The 17,160-nt window shown below is 36.5% G+C and overlaps 1 protein-coding gene across 2 annotated transcripts; it reads left to right on the forward strand.

Annotated features, from left to right (window-relative positions):
• The first annotated feature begins 917 nt into the window (after positions 1–917).
• Positions 918–9,158, forward strand: LOC133777765 (bZIP transcription factor 16-like). Of its 2 annotated transcripts, none has more exons than XM_062217499.1 (13): positions 918–1,217; positions 1,652–1,774; positions 1,899–1,955; positions 2,045–2,119; positions 3,269–3,358; positions 3,456–3,518; positions 3,601–3,770; positions 4,715–4,769; positions 5,474–5,516; positions 5,601–5,890; positions 7,341–7,418; positions 7,502–7,627; positions 8,599–9,158. In XM_062217499.1, the coding sequence occupies exons 2-13, from the start codon at positions 1,700–1,702 to the stop codon at positions 8,710–8,712; spliced, it is 1,236 nt and encodes a 411-aa protein (XP_062073483.1). In that variant the 5' UTR covers positions 918–1,217; positions 1,652–1,699; the 3' UTR covers positions 8,713–9,158. The 2 variants fall into 2 exon arrangements, with proteins under 2 accessions (XP_062073483.1, XP_062073484.1); XM_062217500.1 differs by having other exon boundaries at positions 1,905–1,955.
• The last annotated feature ends 8,002 nt before the right edge of the window (positions 9,159–17,160 follow it).

Consider the following 17,160-nt stretch of genomic DNA (forward strand, 5'->3'; position numbering starts at 1 on the left):
TTCCCCGAGGCTATCCATTTAAACGCTATCCGGAAATCTGGATAACACCACTAATTCCTCAAGTGTTCCTAAAATCCACCAATTAATCCTCTCACCCAATTAGTTACCGACTATTCATCCAATGTCTAATAATCCCCAATATATATTCTAAATTTTGAAAATACTCCCAGGCTCCCCCGAGCCAGGTATTAATCCCCACCGTGACTATTTTGCCAATCCACTCACTAGGATCGTCTCGAGCCATATGCTGCAAATATATCCACATAATAATGTGGTCTCAATAATTTATCACATATAATTACATTTATGCCCTCAACGGGATAAAATTACACATATGCCCTTAAAAGCTAAACAGGGCCTACATGCATATTTAATACTCATAAATATGCATTTAATCATATCCATATAATCATGTAATCATGCATGCCACATACTCATGCATTAATCATCTAAAATCACACATATACCAATTATGCTCTCTCGACACACTAATCAAGGCCCTTAATCCTTATTAGCAATTTTTAGGTCGTTACAAGCTTGATCGGAACTTTGTGACTGAGAGCTTTTAGGCAATCACATTTTTCTAGATTTGTATTGAAGTCGAATATACCCCTATTTCTCCAATCCATATTTGGTTTGCTATTTTATTAGTTAGCAGGATTTTCCCATAAGTTTTCAATTTTATTTAAAAAATTTCCATAGAATTTGAGAAAAGTTTTTCCCCATACTTTTGTAAATCTTTAGTATAAAATCCATAAATGTGAAAAATCTCCTTAAACAAAAAATGGTGTACAGGATGGATCTAATTGGACTGTGTTTTAGTAGGCCCAATGATTTGGAGCTCAACTGGGCCCAAGACCACGTCTAGCTGGAGCATCAGGGAGGGAGGGACTGATTGTATCGCGAGTAAACCAGAAAATTAATTTTCAATTTTTTTTATAATTCCATGAAAAATCCTTAGGACAGCGACACCGTACGACGACCCACTGAATCGGCTCCGTGCAACCCACTCGCAAACCCTAATTCCCAATTTCCGATTCTTGATCTTCCCCAATTTTCCTTGCGTGAAATGCTAAGATAGTGTATGCGCAATTTTCTGCTACTGTTTTCTCCAATTTACTCCTCGTTCAGCTTCTTCCTTGCTCAGACAGCTCTGGTTTCGCCATTCCCAGTATCGGATTCTGTTGCTTGATCAGATTGAGATTTCATTTTAACTGGTAATTTGTCTGTGATTTTGATTTATTATGGTTTCTCATGGTTTAAATTCTCTCTTGTTCTGATCATTTTTTTGCCCCTCTTTTCCACGTATAATTTTATAGATTTATTTATTTAATAATGTATAATATGTTTGGTTGCCTAAAAACTTTGGGGAATATTAGAACTTGGTTTTTCAGTAATTGGGTTTTCATTTTTTGGCTGTGGAAAATGAAAATAAAAAATAAAAATAGCTTAATGGGGAACTAGTGCCTAGTGCCTAGTGCCGCATCCTGAGTGAATTATATATTTTTTTCTTTTTTTTTGATTTCCAGCATTTTTTTTTATATTAAATGGAAGTAATCATAATTATTGTTTTTATTTTCCTCATTTACTGTGGAATATAGTAGGTGTTTCTTTTGGTGAATCTAATAGTGTGCCTGCATGATGTAAACAGGGTTGGTGTTTAGGATGATTTGAGGGGTTTTCTAAAGGTGGTCGAATAATGGGTAGCAGCGAGATGGATAAACCAGCTAAAGATAAAGAGAAGGATTCAAAGACCCCGCCTCCTAGTACACAGGTCTACTTGTGTGTTTCTTATTAAGTCTAATTTCATAAGTTTAAGGTACTTTTGTTTGGGTTTTTGTTAAAACTCTTTCTCTCTTATTTCCCTTTTCCCCGTTATTTGTATCTGTGTCCTTCAGGAGCAGTCTTCGACTACTAGTACTGGTGCAGTTAATCCTGATTGGTCGGGGTTTCAGGTTTTGTAGTGATATTCGGAAGTTTATCTCTTTTATATTCTTTCACCATTCTCCTTAGTCGTGCTTATGTTGCTTATTACTGCAAACAGGCATATTCTCCTATGCCTCCACATGGGTTCTTGGCATCAAGTCCCCAAGCTCACCCATATATGTGGGGTGTCCAGGTAAAGAATTTTTTTTTCTTTCGTTCCTTTTCAAACTAATTGTTAGTGCTTTGGTATTGTGTTGATTGTTAATTGGTTATTTGGTTCCTGTTTTAAATGAACTTTTTAATGGTTTAGAGTTTAGATTTCATGGTGTTTTTGGTTGCTTTAGTGAGAAAGGGTAAAACATGGATACATAAACTAGTAGGTTTTAGCTGATATGTTATCTCGGTGGTGTAAAAGCTGTGTTAGGCTTTTGGCAATTTCGTCACGATTTCATAATTTTTTGTATGTTCGGCTGAGCGTGTGCATGATGAGTCTTAATAGGCCAATAGTTGGCCCAGTGAAGCATGACATTTTGTTTCACCTTCATAATTTCTCTTCATCTTTAGAAGGGTTAAAAAAATAATGAAATGATATGACTTTACCATCCATTTTATCACACAAAAGTCACAAAAGGCAAAAACATTTGTGAACCCTTGAAAATAATTCTGTTTTCATCTATTAGCAAGCGGGTTTTTATTCCTGAAGGATTGCAGGTAGTATTAACAACCAAAGAAGTATTTTTTTTAATTTTTTTTGAAACAAAACAACACTACTTGCATTGTTAATAATGAGCAAATAATACAAGAGTAGATTGGAGTATATAAATGCACTACCCAAAACTAACAAAAACAGGAAATAGAAACAAGGCAAATTTGTGAAACAGAAAGCTACATAAAATGGTTACAAAATACACTAACCAAAGAAGTTATTATGCTTCTAAGTATATAGAGTATTTGAAACAACACGAGAAATGGAACTGTTTTAGTAATTAGCTAATCTAAGCATGTCACTACACTTTAATCTATTATGCTGATCATCATGCTATTACTGAGAATTTTTAATGAGATACTGGTATTCAATTTGATTTTTTTTTTTTGGAATTTCTAAATATAATTCCTCAATCAATCTCTGAACATTTGTACTGTTTATCTAGCTATTTATTTGCCTTCCATATTACCCAGCAGTAATTATTAACCTCTGCGAATGTGCCTGGTTAGAACAATTTTTAACAACACTGCCAACAGATTTGTGTGATAGCTGTTTCGAGCGACAGCTTTCTTAACAGAATTCAGCTCATCAACTGTCGCTAATTCTATCAGTTCTAATTTTCATATGTATTTGCAGCATATTATGCCTCCATATGGTACCCCTCCACATCCATACGTTGCAATGTATCCTCATGGTGGGTTATATGCTCACCCATCTATGCCTCCGGTAAGTATGTCGTTCTTCATTGTCTTGTTGTACTTGTAAGTTTCTTTGTGTTTTCATTTTCTAGATGTCAGTGACGTTTTGTACCATTCTGAAACAGGGGTCTTATCCTTTTAGCCCTTTTGCTATCCCTCCTCCAAATGGCATTGCTGCTGAGGCTTCTGTGAGTGCAAGTACTGCCTTATGATTTGTTTCCTGTGCAATTTGTAGGCACTTAGTGACCTTACTTGTAAAATCCCATGTAGGGTAATACTCCTGGCAGCATAGAAGCAGATGGCAGGCCATCTGAAGTGAAGGAAAAATTGCCTATTAAAAGATCGAAAGGAAGCTTGGGCAGTTTAAATATGATTACAGGGAAGAATAGTGAGCTTGGTAAAGGATCAGGAGGCTCTGCTAATGGAGCTTACTCCAAAAGGTATGCTGAATATGTAGACTGCTTGGGCAGTTGGTAATGAGAAGCTATAGCTGCAGACCGACTTAAGGATTTGTGTCATTTTTTTTTTGCATAATCAATCTTTGCTTATGAAAACTAACTAAAATTGCTTATCTTATGTGCTGTCACATTTTTGTAGGTTAGAGAAGGTGTAGTTTCTTATTTTGAAAATGAAGGCAAATATGTCTATTTGTTAATTTGTTAATAAATGTTTTTTGTTGTATTATCAAAATAAAAATGAAAGGTAGAATGACAAAAGGAGGAAGTAATATATAGATATAGTTCATATATATCTTAAATAAGTACGATGTACATTATGTATAGGTTGATACATAGAAACTCTTAATACATTTATCTTTAATTTAAGCATAATCAAATTTGAAAAATAAAAGGTGGTAATGCGTTTAAAGAAGATTTTGTCTCATAGCTTGAATTAGCAGAGTGTTTCTCATCCTATAATTTGTGCAGAAAGTTACCTTGTTGTTTAATGTAAGTATTTAGTAGATCTCATGTCATGCACTGATGTCGTTCAAGTGAATAATAAATGAGAGTTTTTGTTCTTGATTTATTTTCTCTTTCTGATTTCAAAGACAGTTAGCAATTGAAAGGACGTGGCTTATTGTTAATTGATTTGATGACTATCAGAAATAATTTGTTAGGAAATATATTCACTAAAATATGAGCGAGATGGCTTATTCTTTTTGCATAGAACAATCATTTTGAGGCTTTGTACATGTATCTGTATCTGGCTAAAAGTTACGGCTAATCACTTCTAGTGTGATCATGTTCATCTGGATAATTGTTTACTGCTAGAATAAACTGTTGTATACAAGTATATATAGGTGCTCTTTTATTTTCCCAAGTTTAAGCTGACTTTTATTGCTCAAGTTTGTTTGGCTAATGCCTGAAAGAACCTGGAAATGCAGTGCTGAGAGTGCAAGTGAAGGCTCAAGTGAGGGAAGTGATGTAAACTCACAGGATGTAAGTACTATTTATTTTGTGGTTGATTGTTTTGTAGCTCCTCATGTACTTTCTTGCATTGAGTGGTATTGTAATGAGGATGTTTCTATCTAGCCAATGGAAAGATGGGAGTTAGAATATATATAACTCCCATCTTTGAAGTGTGGGTTTCTTTCTTGGAAGTATTGTTGTCTACTGATTTGGTTTTTTTATTTCCTTCACCAGTTAACATAATGTGTTTTCCTCCACTAATTTAATATCAGTTATTTATCATTCCAAAGTTTGATAATTGTTAGTACACTTCTATTTTTTTTATTCCCTATTTATTTATTTACTTCTTTGGCAGAAAAATGTTATGCTTTTTTTCCCTCCTTCCTCTCATGTTTAGTTCTTTACTTATTTTATTAATTCTCCCTGCCTCCCTTTTTCCTTGTTGGGTTTTGAGTAATTAGGTGTTGAATATTAATTACCTTACCTGTAGAGACATTTTTGCTTCTAATTAAATCATTGTGCTAAACGAGTGAGTGAGCTACAGTTATCTATGAATAAATTTATTGGGAATGCTGTTCATGCACCTTAAATTACAATGGAAAAACCCTACAAGTTTTGCTATTAAGTGTTTGGTGGCTTTTATTTTTTTCTTTTTTGGTGTGGATTAATGTGTAAAGTATTTTCTGATAATTACTATTCATGACGATTGCTTCTATCTTCATTTACTTTTATAGGACTCACAACTCAAGTCAGGGGGTAGACAAGATTCTTTAGAAGGTTTGATTGTATTATCCCCTTTGACTACATCTTGCATCCGCACAGATAGTGAGATAGATGTTAAACCCTATGGCCTTGTTGCAGGTGATGCATCTCAGAATGGAAATTCTATGCATGGTCCTCAGAATGGAGGACCAAATACACCTCATTCAATGGTTAATCAAACAATGACCATTATGCCAATAACAGCTGCTGGTGCTCCTGGTGCTGTTCCTGGTCCTGCAACAAACTTAAATATAGGAATGGACTATTGGGGGGCCCCAGCTGCATCTGCCATTCCTGCATTACGCGGGAAGGTTCCTTCTACTCCAGTTGCAGGAGGAATTGTCACTGCTGGCTCTCGTGATAGCGTTCAGTCACAGCTTTGGTTACAGGTTAATTGGCCCTTTAAGCTGTTGCTTTTTCTTAATTTTGTGAATTAAAAGATTATCATTCCTGTAATATTCTCCTATTTAAGTTGGTATAGTAAAATCTTTAGGGTCTAAAGGAGGAAGACACATGTACAAAGAGGCACAGATTTATGAATATAAACATATAACTATCATTAATTGAAGGCTGAGTTTTGGTTTAGACGTGCACATGCACACACAAATGAACATTGAACACTTCAATGGGAAACTGAATCCTACTTTATTTGTTGGTCACATTGACATCCTGTTGTTTTTTATTGGATCTCTTTATCTCTCTCGAATTGTCTCTTTTCTTTCTCACTGTCACTCCAATTACAACTGATATCTAGCTGTAATCAGGGTTTTGTTTGTGTTTTATTTCAATCGTAATATTTCTTTCTACTGGACTGCGCCTATGAGTATTCAACCACACTAATAGATAACTGTGTTCACAAATAATTATTTGTGTTTCATCCTTGTAGAAGACCTATAAAGTTTAAGGGAAAGTTTATACAATGCCTTAATATAACTGTGATATATATTTTTTTTTTGAAAAAGAGACAGAGGCCTTTGTCTTAGACTGACCTTCTCTCAATGTAACTGTGATATTAGCAATTAGGAATTTTGTGGCCATAATTATTCTAGTCAGTAAGTTTTAAAGAAATTGATTTTATCCAAAATCAATTTTGTGTGTGCAAATACTGAGCTATGTGTGAGATTGTCTTCTTGTGTAATCTTGTTTTTTCTGGATTTTTTTTTGAAAGCATATCTAAATAGGATGGAAATCTCTTTTTAATGTTTGCATTGCAACAAAACAATTAGATCATTCACTCAACTTAAAAGCTGGTTATACCAACAGATAACGGGAGGTTGGTTGGATAAAGTCTATTGTTGAAGCTATATATGCTCGTTTCATTCTGATCATTGTCATCTATACTGAGTGGCAGATACATAAATAATTTGATCTCTTCTCATCTGATTCGAAAGGAGAATATGTATAGTGGAATAGTTGAGAATAGAGGCATGTCTGAACCATGAAGTTTTATGGAAACATAGTTTAGATGTGATATTTAAAGACGTAGTCTGAAATGGTGATTTGGTACAAGCCTATTGTAGTGTTTACTAATGGAATCTTACAATCTTTTTTATTTCCCCTTGTGGTGGGGAAGTGCCTGAAACTATTTCTTCATGTATTTTCCCTTCCTTTTTCCATTGTTTGCAAATTTAATGATGATTTGTTTTCTGCTGTCTTAATTTACAACTTTGCTATAATCTTTTACATGTTAATCCGACATTTTTTATTTTAGTCTTCTAATACGTTTGTCATCTTTTTGCTGGGCTTAATGTGAAAGGAAATGACATTTATATTAATAGTTTTAATGTTTAACATTTTTTCTTCTATCTGAAGCTGCACTAATTGTTTATCTGGATTTAGGATGAAAGAGAGCTTAAAAGGCAGAAAAGGAAACAGTCAAATAGAGAATCTGCTCGTCGCTCTAGATTGCGCAAACAGGTAACCGTTATGTCTAATTCTTTGTAGTTTTGCAACTCTAAGCCTCCATATGAACTTATGTGTTGTACATGCATTTGCACAAGGCTGAATGCGATGAGCTGGCTCAGCGAGCAGATGCATTAAAAGAAGAAAATGCTAATCTTAGATCAGAGGTTAACCGAATCAGGAGTGAGTACGACCAGCTTCTTTCAGAGAATACTTCTCTCAAGGTGATGCCCTAATCTTGTTTTCATTTGATGGATAAATTGTCTTTCGTCGTTTCTATTTTTTGTCTAGAAGTGATTATCAAAATAAAAGTAAATTTAAATTTAAAAATAAATGAACCTTTTCAACTCAGCAAGGTCGGATCCTTGGCCCCATCTTTAAAAGTCTTTTTTTAGCCAAATAATCCAACAAGTGGTCAGTAGACTGATACTGTGCTATTACAGAGTAAAGAACAATTAGAAACTCAGCTCTCAACAACTCATTCAATTCAAGAAACAGAACAAATCAGGCACAATTTCTAGGGATACAAAATATAAATCCACAAGTAAAGTCACTTATGATAATCCCGCTTGGTTAGCATTCGACTTGTGCACACCCTGGAGCATGGATCCATTCTTTTCAGTAAAAATTGTTATAAAATGACTGATCTTGTTTGAATTGGCCAAAGCATATGGTTCTAAGATCAAAGTAACAAATTTTTTTGGTACTGCCAAAAGACTTATTCTCCAATAAAGATAGTGCATAACTTCTAAAAAGAAAGTCAGTTTTGCAAAGTGACGTTAACAAAAGATGTCTATATTCCGCAATTACTCATGTATGTATGTTTGTATAACTGGCTTTTAAGATGCTTTTTACGACATCTCATCATTTATAGAGAAAATCGGTATGAGCTACCAGGAGTCCATTTACTACTATGTTTATTTCAAGTTCCATGTACCATGTACCATAACAATTTGCTTGGTCTGCGATTCTGACAAGGATGATAATGACAGTGTATTGAACTTTCAACTCTGAAAACTCAAATAAAATTCTACATGCTTTAAATGGTTTCAATTCAATAATTATAGGAAAATTAAATCTGAATATTTTATACCAGAGGGAAAGTAGCAATATGTGTCTTGTTAAAGAGATTTATATAATATGTGTGCTTCATACAAGGTGTTAGTTATGTAAAATCTGAAATTTTATAATTCAGGAGAAGCTTGGGGAAGTTCCTGGACAAGATGACCTAAGATCAGGCAGGAATGAGCAGCATTTGAACAATGACACTCGACAAACGGGTCAAATAGAAGCGCACGACGGTCACTAGATATTGGTAGCCAAGTTTCATGCTGCTCGCAAGGAGCATAACCTAACCAACTAGCAACAGAAGTTTTTATTTTGGCATAGCTTGTAGTTTGAGTTAAATCAAAGAAACTTTTTTCTCTCTTTCCTCATCTTTTTTTTTTTTTTTTTTTTGTATTAGTTTTTCTAGGATACTGCATATTTCATATGATCATCCCCATCTGATTCGGCTTTATATGTTTGAGAGTCGGAACACTAGGATGATGATATGTACGAGTGTGAAATTCCTGTACCCTTGCTACACAAAGGGTGGTGTTCACTTCACACTTTCCTTTACCTTGTATTAAAATATGATTGATGAATGTACCATGCTGCTGTTATGTACTTGGGCACGCACATTGAGTATCGACTTCTATGTTTATTTATGTAGTCTATCATCATAATGCAATGACTCCAAGTTTGGGACTGTAATGAATGCTTCTGTAAAATTTGTTTGAGTGGAATATTTTAAATACAACTACTACGTAAAAAAAAAAAAAAGAATTTACGTGCATTAAGAAGTAAGAACTGATTCCTTGATATGTAGTGACCAGTAAAGTTACACCGCCGAGTCCAATACTAAGAGCAATCCTAATAAATGGTAAAAGAGATGGTAAAAGAGGCATCCAATGGATGATGTACAATGCATCTCTATTTTACATATACTACATTGTTGAGCCACATTTATATACTACTGTAGCTCCTTCCAAAGATTTTTTAAATTAATATATGAACATATATATTCAATATATAATATATGTATGTATAGTTTAGTGGATTGTTGTAAAAAATTTATGTTTTATTTATAAATATAAACATGAAAATATTTATTATATATACATGTATATATTTAGCTTTTTTTTAAATATGGCTATAAATATAGTATAGTATGTAAAAATATAATATTTAAATGATGTAAAGAAGAAATAAAAAAATTAATATATGTTATAGTGTAAAAGCACTCAGGCCACGCTGCCTCCAACCGTGCCCAGGCCCACGCTGCACTCAGGCCCACGCCTCATCTCCAGCCGCCTGGACCAGCCCAAGCACCTCCAGCATTCGGCCCGTTTGCCTCAGCTCGAGGCCCACACGTCCTTCAGGCCCCTGCCCAGCCACCTGGGCCCGTCTCCTGGCTGAAGCCCACACGCCTAGCTCCTGGTACTCCCGAACTCGCCCAGCCAGGCCCACAACTCCACCTCCTGGGCCGCCTGCACCAACAACCCACAAGCACACTCCCTGCCTCCACCACGCCTGGCCTGCCTACAGCCCAACACACCAGCCACCAAGCCACCAATGCCATTTTTTCTTGAGCCCAACATCCCTTTGTTCCTTTGTCCCCTTTTGTCTCTAAAATACCAACTTTTTTTACTTAAACTTTTCTACATATTTTACTCCAAAATCATCATTACACCTAAAATTTATCCCTACTTACTTTATTATTCTTCATTTCAAATTTAATTTAATCAATTAAATTGATTATTTTAAACACTTTTTTTTTTGCTATAAATAAGGGATTTGGGTGTGCTTATTTGAGGAGGGGGGTTACACTACAATTTCTACACCTTCAAGACCACTCCATTCTCTTCATCTTTTTGGTAATTTTTTCTATGAGTTTTTGGAGGAAAAATTTGGGGGTTCCTCCTCCAAATTTTCCTATTTATGTTTGTAATTTCTATTCTAGTTATGAGTTTCTAATCTTTTTAAGATTATTAAGGTGATGATGAAACAATATGTAACCAGATAGTATTTATGTTGTATGTTGATTTCCCATTTTGTGCAATAAAATTTATGGATTTTCTTCTTCAAATATTTTCTTTCATCTTAAATATCTTGTATTTTTTATTGTTAGAACATATTTACACTTTGTTCTTCATTAGTGCAAAAACATAATATTCTTTGTGTAAGATGTGTTACTAAATTGTACACATCCATTGCTTAGAACAAAAATATTATGTTTTGCCTTATAAATAATGTTATTTGATTTTTTGTTGTTTCATTAGGTTGATTCACATTAAATATTTTGAAATTATATTTTTTGAAAAGTGAAGAAAAATCCTATCTTTTTAGAAGTAATTTGTGCTTAAAATTATAAATCTATTTGTAAAATGATAGTTTAACTTATTTTAACTATCACTAAAACTTGGGAATCAATGTACTTATAAATATTATTGAACTTACATTTTGTAGATTCTAGTATCTTAATAATATTTCTTTTAACACTTATTTTCAAATCATTATTGGTTTATTTTTATTCTCTTAAATAGTTTTATTTTCAATCTTTTATTTTATGTTCATAACATTAAAACTCATCAATCTTTGAAGGTAGGTTAGAATTTATTAATTTTGGTTTAAAATAGTTTTCGTTTTTATTTTAGACAACTCCTTTGGGTTCGATCTCGTGTTTACACGAATACTATATTTCATATACGATTCGTGCGCTTGCAAGTTATAAATTTTTAAAACATACCCGTTTTGGGTACATCACCATCACTATAAGCCCATCATCTAAGCACAAATTTGTAAAAATGACATGTTAATTAATTGAATGGTTCTAGCATACACTCTATATGGCATGTTACTAATTTATGCATGTACACATTTATTAGCAAAATAAATAAATAGCTAAAAAAATTAATCAATCGATTTCATGAAATCAATCAATCTTCAAAAAATTAATCAAATAAAAATTAATCCAATTGTTCCTATTTGAAAAAAAAAATCTTCTCTTTTTAGAAAAAAATTACCAAAAAGATATTTACTTGCACAAAAATATATACCATTTATTAATGAATTAAAGACACAAATCCAAAATAAATAATTTTTTAATGCCTCCCATATATAAAAATATGTTAATATATATATATATTTGTTTCCAAAAAAAATTTCCATAAAACGAAAAGAAATTCGGCAGCCACCTTTTTCATTTAATTGATTTTATTTTTGAATTTATATATATATATACTAGTTTTTAGGTATGTGCCTAAGGCACATACTCCCGTTAATTAAAAATAATACTGTTGACCATTGATTTGGCCAACGACACTGAGTTAAATAAACGATAAATAATAAAAGGAAAACAAGAAGAGAATCAAATGGAAAACAAATGACACAAACTATTTATAGTGGTTCGGCCCCAACTAGATGGTAATGACTAACGTCCACTTAGTGTTTTTATTGATATTGAATCCCAATATTGTGATCAATGAACTAGGGTTCACGAGTTTCACAAGCCTTGAGAGGATTACAATTTTAGTGGATAATTCACTGTGCTCTTTTCTCCGAATACCAAGATCAAAAGTTCAAAAGTCCCCCCCCCCCCTTTGAGCTCTTTGATTCTTATTTATAGGCTCAAGAAGGTTACATGGGCCAACGAGCCTTAATTACAATTAAGATTTGTGTATCAAGGTAATAAAGGAAAATACAATTAATGTAAATATTACAAGCTTGCACATCCAAAAGGAAATAGATGAAAGTGTGCGACCAGACTGGCCGCACCTAAGCGTGAGACTTGACAAATCAATAACTATCTGGTCGATAGTCAAACAGGACTCATTTATTTAAAGTTGCCACGCCCCTGCCACGTGTAGGTCAACCTGCCACGTCACCATGAGCCGTTTTAGGGTAAACATTTGCCCCCAAGTTTATTTTACTGCGACCAGCATAAAGTAAACTTTGAGCGATCGTCTTTTCGTATGCCTTATCAAATATGTCAGAGCCGCCCATGCCTTCTCGAAAAGGGCAACCAATCATGTTTTTTCGGTTTCCCAAAAGTGGTCTGACGACTATTACACTTACCCATGCCTCGGAAAATTACCCCTTATGATTACCTTGGTAACTGCTCCTCGATTAATATAAATAACCCCTCAGAGTCATTTTTCACTTTTTACGTTTCACCTTATCCTCAAGAACACCGAAGAACAAGGTGTAAAAACTCAGAAACCCAGCCGACCTTGGCGATCCACGAAGCTCCTGCCCAGCCAAATCGACTTAGTGTCTCAGAAATTTACTCCAACTTTTACCCAAGTAAGTTTCTCAAACTTTTCAGTCGTTGAGATGCCATGCAATATCTGTTTCATATCTGTTGCTCTTGAATGTTCTTGACTGTTTTTGAAAAAAATTGTTTCGGGGTAAAAAGGGCACGCAGATGTTAGCCTAATATGGTAGGAAAATAACACATTGCAGGGGTTAGGAATCAGTTTGGTAGTTTGGATTATTAATTTAGGGCGTAAAATCGAAGTAAAAATTCAATTTTTAAGCTTGTAGAAAAAACTGGGTTTTTCCCGCCCCTTCAGAGTCGAAATTTTTTTTTCTAAAAAACTTTTCACTTCTGCTTTTTGATCCATTTTCCAAACTGTTCGCACAGAACCTAGTGTTTTTGTCAGAATGCTGCTGGCTGTATAAAAGCTTAACTTTTATACATGAGCAACGTTATTCCAACTTTCACACTTCTTGGTCTTTTGGCCGTTGATTCTCATCTCCCCTTCTCTACTCACAGATTTTCATGCACGATCTGTGGGGAGGTGAGAGGCCAATCGACGACTACTTGCTTGCTTAGCTGCTCGAAGACGAAGAACAGCCGTCGTTGCTAATCCGAGAAATTCCTTTCTCTCGCAACCCTTCAGATAATCCCTCGACCAGCCCAAAAAACATGGGTCGAGTAAAATATACTGCTCAAAAGAAAAAGAAAACAAATCCTTCTTCTGCCAAACAGCCTGCTCCTCAGGCTGAAAATCCTTCGACTAGACCTCCACCCGAAAACACATCCCAGCCAGGAATCCAAACAAAAGCCCAACTCCAGGACATCCTTTGACCAGAGGTCGAATGGTACGTGGTACCTCCTAGAACATTACTATTAGGATAGTAGGGAACTATCTCAAAAAGTACGGACTTTCTGGGATAACCCTAACTAAACCTTCCATCGACCATCGGGCAAACTTGCTTGGGGACGCCTACAGCGCCTGGTCGAGATTCCATATTGAGGTAGGGGCAACCTTGTCTCTTCATCCATTCTTCCAGGGGGTGGCCAACTATTTCGAGGTCGCCCCCTTCAAAATCACCCCAAACGGATATAGAATGCTTACTGCTCTCTATATCCTATACAGCCACAAGAAGTGGCCTGTGCCTACACCGCACAAGATCAATTACTTATTTGATCTCAAGTCCAACCCCAACCACAACAACACGTGGTTCTTCCATTTCTATCACTAGGAATTGGCTCGCACCTTCCTGAGTGAGACTACCTACAAGTCCAATGTAGGAAAGTACTTCCAGGAGTACTTTTTAACAACTGACCTAGTCGCCAACAGACCTGGTCGCCAACAACCTAGCCTTCACTCAAGGAGGTAATTTCTTTTACCCTCTGATCGCTTACTTTTTCTTAGTTTTTCTGCACATTCTTTAGAATTTTATTGCCCTTCAGGTCTGTGGCGCCGACCAGCTCCTACTCCAGAAATGGAGGTACGAGCAGCTTCCCTGGCCAACATGACGGACATAGAAAAAAGTGTCAAAGAGCTGGTCACAGAGGCTAATTTGAGGCTGGTTGGCCTTTTGACCCCTCACCATGACGTGAGGGAGAAAACTGCGGGGAGTGCCACTGGTGGAGAAATTCCCGAGCAGCACCAAGACGTGTCACAACCTCCAAGAAGGAGGACAACTGGGGTGACAATAAGCGAACCCTCTAGCACCCCGCGAGCAACCGCTCCCCCTGCTCCTTTGGGAAAGGGCAAAAAGAAATTTTTCGAACACCCTGTGCCCATTGATGAATCTCCAGATGAGAACGGAACTGAACTTTCGCTCTTAGATAATTTGCCAATTCCCTGTCATTTATTTGACGGGGACGGCAACTTTAAATACACTCCTGTTTTAAATTCAGACTTCTTCAAGCTAGAGAGTGAGTGTAGCAGTAGTATAGTAAATAGTATAGCGACCAGTAATTGTAGCTCGGGTATCTTACTCATAATTTCTTTGAAATTTTTTCCTTGATTTAGTAGATACCTCCATCCACATTATCTGACTGTTCATTTCTATTTTGCAGCCATGTCATCTGAAGATCTGTTCGAGCTTTACAACGTATTTGCTGCACCTTCGAGCAAGAAGAAGGAGAGTAGGCAACACCGCAGAGAGAGCAGCAAGGCTCCTCCGACGAAAAAGGCTCGGACTGGGGATCCTCCAGCAGCGGTTCCTTCTTGGGAAACCACACCACCTCTGGCCCCCTTTGACCAGACGTCTCATCCAGCTCCAACCGATCAGACTTCTCCTCCAGCACCCGATCAAACACCTCCTCAGGCACCAACCAGCCAGACGCCTCCTACCCAAACAAAAGACACCTTGACGAGCATCGTGCTCAGTTCAGCCAAGAAAAGGTTGACTAAACTGTCGAGGCATCGCCGCAGCCAAGAGGCTATCACTGGTACTGACTCCATGGAAGTCGACCATATTATTAATCGCGCGCTGAATGAAATAGCCAGTGTAAGATATCATCTCTTGCTGAGCTTTGATCATTTATCTTGTCAATTTCAATTATCAGTTAATCTTTTTCTTTGGTTGCAGGGAATGCTAACTATGACTGCCAGTTGGCGCCACTCGGGGGCTTTGATCACTCAACTCCAAGCGTTTGAGGCTAAACATGTTGAGGAGCTCAAGACGGCCGAAGCCAAACATACTGAGCAGCTTGAAGCAACCAAGGCCAAACATGCTGAGCAGCTGAAAGCAGTCGATAAGACAACGCTGAACTGCTTGATCAGAAGGCCAAGTTGGCTGAAGATCTGAAACATCACCAGGCAACTCTGACCAAAGCCATTGAGGCTAAAGAGAAGTATAAAGAGTCTTTTAAGCTTAACTACCAGGAAGCCAGAAAGCTTGAGGATGACCTGGTCATTAGTAGAAAGGAGACTGAGGGGCTGGAGGAGCGCATAAAAGAGCTAAAGGAGACCAATGCTAGCAATTTGGAGAGATACAAGGGTGCCACCTTCAACTGCTTTTACGTGTTTTGGAAGCACAACTGCGAGGCTGATTTTAGCTATCTTTCTGAGCGCCTGAGGCAATCTCAGATAAACAAGTGTCTTGCTTGCTTTGAAGAAGAAGAGAGAGCGAAAGTTCCAGCCTCCCCTGAAATTTCCTTGGCTACGGGCATTGATGGCGCGGAAGAGGAAATGGAGGGCTCCGCCGACCAGCAAACTCCTCAGGACCCTCTTGCAGCTTCATAATTTTACTTGTTTTTCTCTAATTTTAACCTGTAGTTTAAGACACACGAACTATGGTTTGTGATGTCTGCACGGGCAGCTTTCCTTTTAATAGACAATTACATCCGAGGAGTAACTACTCGCAGTGTAAATGATTTCGCTTTTGATATTATAATATTTGCATTTTATTATAACATCTGTTCGCATGACCGAACTTAGCATAACACTTTGTTTGATTTAACAAAATTTAAACAAAAATTTGAAAAATACTCTAAGTACCGTAGTATGCTTTCACTTATTTTGCTCGTGTGTTTACATACCTGTTGATATGCTTTGCTTACTAGATAACTTATATGCCCCCAAAGTGATTGAGGAGCTTTAGGTCCTTGGTCACTTTCCTTGACTAAAACCTGTTCGAACATTTCTGCTCGTAATAGAGATTTTAGAATGACAATATAGCAAAACAGCACACGTAATGAGCAAATACTTGAAATAAATACAATAGTTTGGCAAGATTGACTGGCTGCACACAATCCCTTTTATTTCTCATAATAAATGGCATTCGTGTCTGTACGAGTGATCAAGAATATGATCTTAAACTTATAAGCGATCAGTCACAAGAATGACTAACCCTTGTTCATAAACTTGTAAAAAGTAAAATTAATACAAGCCAGTTCTTTAAGAAGAATTGTTTATTGATAGTACTTGCGCAGGTGTTCTCCATTCCAATAGCGAGGAATGAGATCTCCATTTAAGCGAGCAAGTTTGTAAGTGCCTGGATGGAGGACTTCTTCGATTTGGTACAGTCCTTCCCAATTAGGTCCGAGTACTCCAGCAGCTTGATCGCGGGTGTTAAGGAAGACTCTTCTAAGTACCAGATCTCCCACATTAAATTTCCTTTCACGTAATTTAGAGTTGAAATACCGGGCAACCTTTTACTGGTAAGCTGCTACTCAGAGTTGGGCTTGTTCGCGTCTTTCATCGACCAAATCCAACGATTCCATCAATAACTGGCTATTAGTGCCTTGATCGTAAGCCGTCCGTCGATGTGATGGCGGATCTAATTCAACAGGCAACATAGCCTCATATCCATAAGCTAAGGAAAATGGAGTATGGCCTGTTGCTGTTTGATGGGATGTTCTGTATGACCAGAGGACTTCAGGCAACTGCTCTGGCCATGCCCCTTTTGCTTTCTCAAGCCTTTTCTTCAGAGTATCCTTTAGTGTTTTATTGACAGCCTCGACTTGCCCGTT

This window comes from Humulus lupulus, chromosome 5 (genome assembly GCF_963169125.1).
Source record: "Humulus lupulus chromosome 5, drHumLupu1.1, whole genome shotgun sequence".
Taxonomy (NCBI): Eukaryota; Viridiplantae; Streptophyta; class Magnoliopsida; order Rosales; family Cannabaceae; genus Humulus; species Humulus lupulus.